General features: G+C 38.2%; 2 protein-coding genes across 4 annotated transcripts; both read right to left on the minus strand.

Moving 5' to 3' along the window:
* Positions 1 to 20: 20 nt before the first annotated feature.
* On the minus strand, positions 21 to 3878 carry LOC111800433. Of its 3 annotated transcripts, none has more exons than XM_023684121.1 (6): positions 3363 to 3878; positions 2513 to 2635; positions 2291 to 2368; positions 1346 to 1411; positions 1136 to 1201; positions 21 to 1046 (listed from the first exon to the last, which is right to left on the minus strand). In XM_023684121.1, exons 1-6 carry the CDS (start codon positions 3678 to 3680, stop codon positions 480 to 482), a joined length of 1218 nt encoding a protein of 405 aa, XP_023539889.1. In that variant the 5' UTR covers positions 3681 to 3878; the 3' UTR covers positions 21 to 479. The 3 variants fall into 3 exon arrangements, with proteins under 3 accessions (XP_023539889.1, XP_023539886.1, XP_023539887.1); XM_023684118.1 differs by having other exon boundaries at positions 2444 to 2635; positions 3363 to 3873; XM_023684119.1 differs by having other exon boundaries at positions 2444 to 2632; positions 3363 to 3869.
* Positions 3879 to 4216: 338 nt separating this feature from the next.
* Positions 4217 to 7672, minus strand: LOC111800432 (IQ domain-containing protein IQM3-like). Its single transcript, XM_023684117.1, has 9 exons — positions 7248 to 7672; positions 7043 to 7157; positions 6897 to 6962; positions 6731 to 6819; positions 5682 to 5769; positions 5444 to 5590; positions 5266 to 5358; positions 4897 to 4998; positions 4217 to 4807 (listed from the first exon to the last, which is right to left on the minus strand). The coding sequence occupies exons 1-9, from the start codon at positions 7574 to 7576 to the stop codon at positions 4349 to 4351; spliced, it is 1488 nt and encodes a 495-aa protein (XP_023539885.1). The 5' UTR covers positions 7577 to 7672; the 3' UTR covers positions 4217 to 4348.
* Positions 7673 to 9466: the final 1794 nt, after the last annotated feature.

Below are 9466 nucleotides of genomic sequence, written 5' to 3' on the forward strand. Positions count from 1 at the left end.
AAAGGCAAAGGCAAAGGGAATGCCTCAAAAACAAAGCCAGAAATCTCTGGTTTTTCCGCAAAATCACACGTGCTGCTCCGGTTATCTTGTTTGACAGGGGACGTTGGTTCAATACATTCGGTTTGAGCTGAAAGATTGAATCACACCGGGTAAGAAAGGCAAGCTTAGTAGGATTCTCCAAACATATAAACAAGGAGGAAGCAACCGGTCCTGAGGAGGATACCGATACGCATACATTCTCGCATGGAAGAACCTAGCTGAACCGGATCAAGGGTCCGATTGAATCACACCGGGCAAGAAAGAAGGACTTAGTAGGTTTCTCCGAACGTATAAACAAAAAGAGGAAGCAACCGGTTCTGAAGAGGATACTGGTATCCGCATACATTCTCACATGGAAGAACTTTTCTGAACCGGATCGAGGGTCCTAGCCGAGTTCGACTGACCTTTTCTTTGGCTGGCCATCGCCTTTTGTAAAAGTCTTACACAGGAGAAACAACATCAACGCCCTCAACTGCTCCAACTGTGTTCCGGGTATGTTCCTGAGGAGCTTCATTCAAGTCAGGCACTTCGGTTTTTTCTTCAGCTGAAGGCAAGCAAGAATGTCTGCTTTCTGAATACACAACTACATTTGAAGTATTAGCACTGTTCTGGGAATTTGAATAAACATCCTCTTGATTATTTCCCGTGAGACACGAGGCTTGAGGACTCTGTAGATTCCTATGATCATGATGAGGCAACATCCAAGAACAAGGCACTATACAAAAGGGTGTTCTTAGGCCATCTAAGTTTTCTTGTACATGGGAATAATCAGACACACAAACATTATTATTCCCAGGAAAATGAATACTCGATGGGATGACAGCGACGTTGTGTAGTTCATGATAACGACTTGAAGGTTGAACCAAAGACGGCCAGAAATACGACGCGCAAGGAGGGCGACTAAACAAGAAAAGAGGGTAGTTGGTAGGTAAAGGAGGCATCAGAACATGAGATGATCTATTGTTTCCTGGAGTTTCTTCCTCCTTGGGCCTTACTGCTTGAGCCATCTAAACACAAATTAGCGAGCAAGTGAATCTTGGGGAGATTTGGTAAGACCATGACCATACACATTTCTTAAATGCAACCCCATCCTAACCTGTTCCTTTAATTCCTTGTTAGTACTCTCCAGAGATTGGTACTCTTTCAAGGCGAACTCCTTTTCCTTGATGGTTGAAAATCACAAAATGAACGTAAATTAAGATTATGACAAATGGAAAAGTTACAGAATGTAAATGGTCAGTTATTTTCTTTTTACTTCGGGGGTGGGTTACAAGAAGAAAATAGTATGATTCTGGTGAATGCCTACCCTCTTTAAATTTTCATTTTCCCATGCTAAATCAGCAGCTTTTTTGGTTAGTTCCTTGCACAGAGCCTGCAAAATAACTATCATCGTTAGAGTTATATAATAGTTTTCGTTTGAAGACTCAAACTTCTCCCTACTGCGAGTATACATGTAGTCAAAGGCATCCACAGATGGTTTAGTGTAACATGTAGAAATCAACAAAGGAACGAAAATAAGAAGGATTTTCTGTAACATTCGTTTTGAATTATCACAATAATGTTAGAAAACACGAAACTCGACAATGGTATGATATTGTTCACTTTTAGCATAAGCTCTCATGACTTTGCTTTTGGTTTTCCCGTAACAATAAAGATAGTATTCCTTACTTATAAACCCATGATTTTCCCGTAACAATAAAGATAGTATTCCTTACTTATAAACCCATGATCTTCCCCTCAATTAGTTAATGTGAGACTCCTCTCCCAGCAATCCTCATCAATCCTCATCAATCCTCCCCTTGAATAAAGTACACCGTAGAGCCTCTCCTGACGTCTATGGAGCCCTTGAGAATAGCCTCCCCTTAATCGAGACTCGACTCCTTCTCTGGAGCCGTAAAACAAAGTACATCATTTATTCGCCACTTTTGACTACACCTTCGAGGCTCACTACTTATTTGTTCGACACTTGAGGATTCTATTGACATGACTAAGTTAAGAGCATGGCTCTGATACCATGTTAGAAACCACTGACCTCCACAATGGTATGATATCGTCCCCTTTGAGCATAAGCTCTCATGACTTTGCTTTTGGTTTCTCTAAAATGCCTCGTACCAATAGAGATAGTATTCCTTACTTATAAACCCATGAATGTGGGACTTCTCTCCCAACAATCCTCAACGAACAATGAATATATGATACATAATTTGAGCTACAAAACCAAAAAGTACATCTGGAGAGAAATTCTTTGAACCTGCCTACGCCGAATTGTCTTCCTGGCTGACTCTCTATTTGCTAAAATTCTTCGTATTCTTCTTTCTTCCTTTTCAGCCTGAAGAAGAAAGCCGCTTATGTAAATGATTGAAAATAGATAATAAAAACGTCTGGTAACCAGTTCAAGCATAACCTCAGTTAGATTACGCCTTGACCTCCTGCAGCCAGATAATGGGTAGCTCGTAGTGCATATAGGACTCACGTTAAGTGATTTAGCCTCCTCCTTCTCTGCCTTCAACATCTTCCTGGTCGTTTCCCACTTGGCGTGGGATTGATTTGTACATTCCTTTTCTGATGGCTGATGACTTACCACTCCACTTTCCTGCTACAAACAAAAGTGTTTTGTCAAGGCCTGCATAAGTAATGAACTTTGCATCAATGCTTTAAGTTTTCACTCACACCATAAATGGACAGAATGGCAATACAATTACACGGCAACCAGTTTGACATGTCAAATTAACATAAACCGATATCTAATTCGGAAGAACAAATAGACTTGTTGAAGAGAAAAGCCAAACGCTCAACAGTTCTAGTCAAATCATCAATAATTTGAAGGGTATACTATTATATGTTTCATGAGATAGCCAGTGGTGTCACTTAATCAATCAATGGCCCACTTCTTAGTTTGAATTCTAAGACAAAAAACTCCATATTCTTAATTCTGCTCCAAACGTCTGGGATAAGTAATCACCAATTTGAATACCAGTTCCTTAGAATCTAAAGACCAAAGAGATATAGAAATGAGAACTAATCAAGCCCCTAGGTAAGCACATTTTTAAAACAAATCAAATTGCGAAGTCTTCCAGATATATACACTAGAAACAGATGGCGATTGCTCCTTGATCGATCAACAACGCATCACTGCAGCAAATAATTATTTGTATACAATGTCAATACTCATATAAGAACATCATTCAATTTCCTCTGTCATTAACGAGTGCAAACTTTTCCTCAACCTAATACCACCAAAATCCAAACCAAAGAGGTAATCAAACACAGAAAGAAAAATCCAATCAAAACCTTGAGGAGAAAAAAAAAAGGTAATCAACAACCTGAATCCTAAGGTCCAAATCCACTCGACTAGGTAAGGAGTCGACAAAGCCACAAATCGGCGACTCGGTCTTAACCTCCTTCCTGGCGCGTTTCCCCTTCCATTTACTCTCCCATTTCGCTTCCGACGGCTCACCTCCACTCTCCCGCACCGCCAAAACCGCCAAATCCGCAAGAGCCTCCGCCGCCTCAATCTCAACCTTGACCATCTGATCCGCCGCCATGAACGAGGAAGAAGAAGACGAACACGTAGAAGACGAAGAAGAAGAACTCAAACCTGAACAACTGGTCCCCTCTGAGTACTTGGAAGAAGAAGCCATGAGAGAAAAACCATAAAAGAAAGAGAAAAATTCAGAGAAGAAAGAAAAAGAGAAGAACAGTGAGGGTGAGTGTGAGTGTGAGAGAAAGAGCGCGTGTGGGTGAAAACATACGCGCCTCCATGTATCAGAGTAAGCCACGTAGTGGATTCCGCACTCGTAAAAAATTTACACGTGGCAAAACCCGCCGTACAAGAACTGTAGGCCACGGCGCAGTGAAGTGTGGCTTCTCAATTTAATACCCACGTGGCTTTCTTTTTTAAAAAATTATTTCTTTTTATTTCTTTTTATTTTATTTTTTGTGCGTTGGATAAATATTAAAAGGACCCCTCTACAAGAGGTTAAAGTGGCAACGTGGCAGATGGAGGACCATTATTTACCTCATTTTATAATTTTTCAACCAATTAAGTTAAATTATATATTTTGTGATTCTAATTTATAGAAAATTTAAATATATATTTTTAATATTTAAGGACGAGAATATTCAACAAATTAAAAAATTTATTAAATATAAAATTAAAAGTTTAATAGGGACCCAATTAAAAAAGCTCTAATTTTAGATATTATACCTTATGAAGATTTAAACGTTACATAACATTCCACATCGTTTACATATTTTTTTCAGAACATTGTAAGTTCGAGGGATTTAAGGTTACAACTATCATGACCATTTAATTTAAGGTATCGGATGTCCGAGTGGTTGGGATCGGGAAGCTTGCCATTCTCTTCGAGTACGACGGAGTTGAAGCAGTCCTTGGAGATAGGTTGACATGCTCCAGTGCTCGAACTCGTAGCTCGACCGGGTAGTCAGCGACACAGCCAATCCTCGGACCTGCTCCCGTTGTCCATTTGAGCGAAAGTTGATGGCCTAACTGATAAGAGTTTGCTACCTTCTTTGAGTTAATTCTCTGCAAAATCACCTCCTTTGGTACATCGGCTCTTGGGCTCTTCAGGCCACCGGATAATGCCCTTTTGTATTCTATTTTGCCTTCAACTTGGGAGACCTGAGCTGATTCTTCCTCTGTTTTGATGTCTAGTGCTTCTAGTTTGCTCAGAGAATCGGCTTTGGTTCGACGTCCAACCGACTTCAAATCGTCGTAACCTTCGGAATCTTCACTTTCTCGACGTACCTGAAGCACAGAAGAATAGAATTTAAGGGACTTCGTTTATCATGTGACGTGTTCGTTGGCCTGTTTTGCATAGGTGGTTTGTTAAGTACCTCGACATCCTTAACAATCACTCCATTCTCCTCGAGGTATTTCAAGAAGATGTCGAGATGGTCGTCGGTAGGCTTATAATGTCCACTAGATTTTGTGATTACCTGCCATCAGAGAATGAACTATTATCGTGAGATCCCACATCGGTTGGAGAGAGGAACGAAGCATTCTTTGCAAGGGTGTGGAAACCTCTCCCTAATAGACGCGTTTTAAAAACCTTAAGGGATAACCCAAAGAGGACAATGTCAGCTAGCGGAGGGCTTGGGCTGTTACGATTACAGACAAGCAAATGACATCAACCCGTTCGGGTTTTTTTCGAAATTCTTTCATTAACATGTCGGTTTTCGCACTTGGAATGATCGTATAATTACCTTAGGAACTCCGTCGTCTACCTCTAGCCGTCCAGCAGCCAATGTGGTTCCTCCTGCCAAGAAACTTGAGTGGTGGAAAGCTCCTTTCTTCTTCTGAAAAACATCAATGGTGAATTCATCAACTCGGTACACTGTCGAAACAAAATTGCAGCTCAGGAAACCGAATGACGATCCTCACCTCACCAGCATAAAGCCTCTTCGAAGTGCTCATTACAAATATCCATTTCGTCCCTTCCGGTCCTCTCTTGGTATCAAGGAAAGCTCCGCTTTGTTTATGGACGATTTTCCCATCTACAACGACATATTCGTAGCTGTCTCGCTCTTGCTGATATCGATAAGTTAAAGTTATCTTGACGGTAAAGCGAGGAAGAGAGGGAAAAAAAATACAAGCGAGATAGGATAAAAAGTCGACATACAGGTCCGAGATACTTGATGGTTTGCTGCCGAAGATTCGATCTCGGGCATTCTTTAAGGTCGACATCTTTGCCATCTCCAACATCAAGCCTGCAAAGTTTGAATAGCAAGAAACTCAGACAACAAATTGCAAGGATCTGAAGCAAAACCTTTTGGAAATGATGTAAATGTTAATTCATTAATGGTAAATCCCTAATGGAAACCAGATTTTATTCATTCACTGTGACTTTTGATGCATGCTTCAGCAGTTAAAATAAGATCTTTAAATACTTCTGCAGCGAACGAGATAGAGTGTGAGATCCCACGTCAGTTGAGGAGGAGAACGAAGCATTCTTTATAAGGGGTGGAAACCTCAAACTAGCCGACGCATTTTAAAAATCTTGAGGGAAAACCCGATAGAGGACAATATCTACTATCGGTGGGCTTGAGTTGTTACTAATGATATCAAAGCCAGACACGGGGCGATGTTCCAGCAATGAGGCTAAGCTTGGAAAGGGGGTGGACACGAGACGGTGCCAGCAAGGACGATGGGCACCAAAGGGAGGTGGATTGAAGGGTCCCACATCGATTGGAGAAGAGAACGAGTGACAGTGAGAAAGCTGAGTCCCAATCCTGAAGGGGGGTAGATTATGAGATCCCACGTCGGTTGGGGAGGAGAACCTCTCCATAGCAGACGCGTTTTAAAAACGTTAAGGGAAACCCCGAAGAGGACAATATTTGCTAGCGATGGGCTTGGACAGTTACAGATAGAGATCCCATCCAGATTCTTGTTGGTCATATGAACATATGAAATGTACGAGGATGAACCAGAACATACAAAACTCATCTTATGATCTTTAAGATCAAGTGAACTGTGCAAAAATTTAGACACTAAAATGGATATAAACTGCAAAACCTTTCAGGGACAACCCTTCAAAACTCTTGATTCAGACATATTTCGTAGAAAAACAGAGATCCAAACTCCAACACGACAATGAAAAACAGATCATTTCAGATCAAAACAACAAAAAAAAGAGCCGACAGAAACAACCTTAAAACAAAAAGCAATTACCAGTAGAAAAATGGCTGACCAGCATCTGCTTTACACCATTCTTCATAGTACAAATGCAAACTATGTCCATATCTATGTCTAGGATCAATCTGAAAAGGGAAAAGAAACAACAACAAATCAAAATCCAACACTGTTCTTGAGATTTTCCAACAAAGCTTCCACTTACAGCTTCGATCCAATGCCGAAAAGTCAGTTTCCGAGCTTTAGCATCCTTCGACAGCCCCTTTCCCACCTGAAAAAGCCCTCAAATTCATCCATTAAAACCCATTTTCAAGTCCCCAAATGTGAAGCAAAACAGCTCAGAAACTAAACCTTTGAAGCATTCAAACCAACACGATTCCACCGAGAAGCAGCCGTTTCAGGTTTCAAGAAATTAAAGAACGAAATCGTACTATGATTCAATCTAGCATAATCAATCGCCAACCACCTTCAACAAATTTCACGACCATAATCAGTATAAATCGAAATTCCCCATTTTCAGACAAAAAAAAAAAAAAAAAAAAAAANTGAATTTCACCAGAGCTCTTCGGCGACGACGGCAGAGTCCGCCAACAGCCGGCGAGTCCTGTAGCTCCTGTACACTTTCTGCAGCTTCACAGCCGAGCGCTGCCGTGCCAAGTTCACCTCATCCCCTCCTTCTTTGATCATCTGGGTCAGTTTCGCAACCCCATTTGAGGGGTCAACGGCGGAGGAGAAGGGCATGCAGACGGCGTCAGTGGGCGGAGAGTCGGCGGAGGAAGAGGGTTGTTGATGGTCAGAAGGAGGGAATACAGCGTGGGAGTTGAGAGGGTGTGGAAATGAAGAGTGGTCCAAGGAAGGAGAAAGGGTCTGAGAATGAACCTCCATTAATGGAGCTTGAGAGTGAAAACAGAGGATTCTGAAATTCCTTTTCAGGGAGAGAGGAAGAAGGCGATGGGAGTGTGTGCAAAAGGGGTTTATTTATGGATGATTACTTTAATTCATGTCTGTCCAGCACAGCCACCCCACAAAAAAAAAAAAATATATATATATATATATATATATATATATATATTAGTAATAAATAATATTTTTTAAAATATTTACATAATCTTAAAAACCTAAAACAAAAAAAAAAACATTATTTTAAATACAGGTGGATATAATTAACATAAACCGACATGTCGTGTCGGAATTATTTTAAAAAAAAAAAACTCTCATGACTGTTTGGTTGGATTTTTTGTTGTCAATATTTAAAATATTCAAATCCCTTTGTCCAAACTTTTAATAATTTTTTTTTCTTTACATTTTTATTTGGGCATTTTTAGCAATATTAAATAGTATTAATAAGAGAAAAAAAAAAGTAGTTATGGCTATGATAAACTATATTATCATTAATCAAACTCGATCTCTAATTTAATTTAGAGAAGAGTCAATGTTGATTTCTCTTGTGACGTTATTGAACCTGCTTTTCAACGAAAAACTGTTCATATGAAGTAAATTGTGAACACTTTCATGACAAAGATTTTTGAATGGTCAGTGTTATCGTACAACATAAACAAAACAACTATGTACTATTTAAATAGTAGCGTAGTCATTTAAGTTCAAATAGCTTCTAATTTAGACTGGCAAAATATCTTACCTTAACACTTTTTCCTGGAACGAGTATTCAAAATGCATTTAAATTTCATTTTGTAAATTTTTTTAATAAAAATGTTAATATCCACGTCATTTTTAAAAAGAATCCAATTTAAAGTAGAACGGAAATTGAGAATGTCTTGGACCACAAAAAAAATAATAATAAATAAATAGTACAATAATGATAATATTATATTTATACATAAGAAAGGAAGAGGAAGATCACGTGGAGTGGAATGTTGACCAACTTTGCATTACTGAAGACCGGAAAGTTCGACTTTTATTTTGTTGAAAGAAGTTGAAAAGTTTTTTTTTTTATTTTTTTTATTTTATGAAAAACACCAAAATCATTTGTTTGCTATTTTTTTTTATTAATTTTATAACCTATTTTTAAAAATAATATTAAAAAATTCGAAATTGAAAATTTTCTTAAGATGCACGTGAGTGTAGACAAAATATGCTGAAAAGACTCTTAGTCTCTTAAAAACGAAGAATAAATAAAGTATTATGTCACAAAAAAATGTAGAAGGCATCAAATAGAAATTTTTGATTAATAATTATGGACATAAATTATTGTAAAATTTAAAAATATTGAAAATAAATAAAATGTGGGGTATTCACATTTTATAGTCGGAATTTGATTTTTTTTTTTTTTTTTTTTTTTTTTTTTTTTTTTTTTTNCTCATGTGAGCCACTCCCACGAACAGACTTTTTATTATCTTCCATTAGTTAAAATATTGAACTCTATTTCATATGCATCTTCAAAATAAAAGTTTTGTTCTTTTGTGCTTGTGTAAAGTAATTGACGTGTTGATTGGTTCTTCTGTGGACGAGTCGTTCGTGGATACAAAACATTCAAAATAGGGTAGTCAATATTAAGTTTCATGCCAAAATTTCCCAAATAATTGAATCAACGACCTCAATGAGTCAACTTCAACTTGGACCCGCTCCTCGTGGCCGATCCCTTAGTCTCGATGGCTTTTTTAACCTTTGAGCTTTTACTCTTAACGATTTTTGTAGTAGTCGATAATTCCACTACTAACAAAATTAAATAAAATTTTAGATTTTAAGTACACCAAAATGTATTACATTCTTTTAAAATTTAAAAAACAATAAATAAAAAAAAAAAAAAAAAAAAAA

Source organism: Cucurbita pepo, chromosome LG08 (genome assembly GCF_002806865.2).
Source record: "Cucurbita pepo subsp. pepo cultivar mu-cu-16 chromosome LG08, ASM280686v2, whole genome shotgun sequence".
Taxonomy (NCBI): Eukaryota; Viridiplantae; Streptophyta; class Magnoliopsida; order Cucurbitales; family Cucurbitaceae; genus Cucurbita; species Cucurbita pepo.

What these genes read in the sequence shown, in the direction of transcription:
- LOC111800433 (XM_023684118.1), bottom strand. Translation starts at nt 3,680, where the DNA reads ATGGCTTCTTCTTCCAAGTACTCAGAGGGGACCAGTTGTTCAGGTTTG. An exon ending in AGACAATTCGGCGTAGGCAG is followed by an intron (nt 1,412 to 2,290) that starts GTTCAAAGAATT and finishes GTTATTTTGCAG; the next exon opens with GCTCTGTGCAAGGAACTAAC. An exon ending in ACAAGGAATTAAAGGAACAG is followed by an intron (nt 1,047 to 1,135) that starts GTTAGGATGGGG and finishes ATTTGTGTTTAG; the next exon opens with ATGGCTCAAGCAGTAAGGCC.
- LOC111800432 (XM_023684117.1), bottom strand. Translation starts at nt 7,576, where the DNA reads ATGGAGGTTCATTCTCAGACCCTTTCTCCTTCCTTGGACCACTCTTCA. An exon ending in TTCGGCATTGGATCGAAGCT is followed by an intron (nt 6,820 to 6,896) that starts GTAAGTGGAAGC and finishes TTCCCTTTTCAG; the next exon opens with ATTGATCCTAGACATAGATA. An exon ending in GGTCAGCCATTTTTCTACTG is followed by an intron (nt 5,770 to 6,730) that starts GTAATTGCTTTT and finishes CAAACTTTGCAG; the next exon opens with GCTTGATGTTGGAGATGGCA.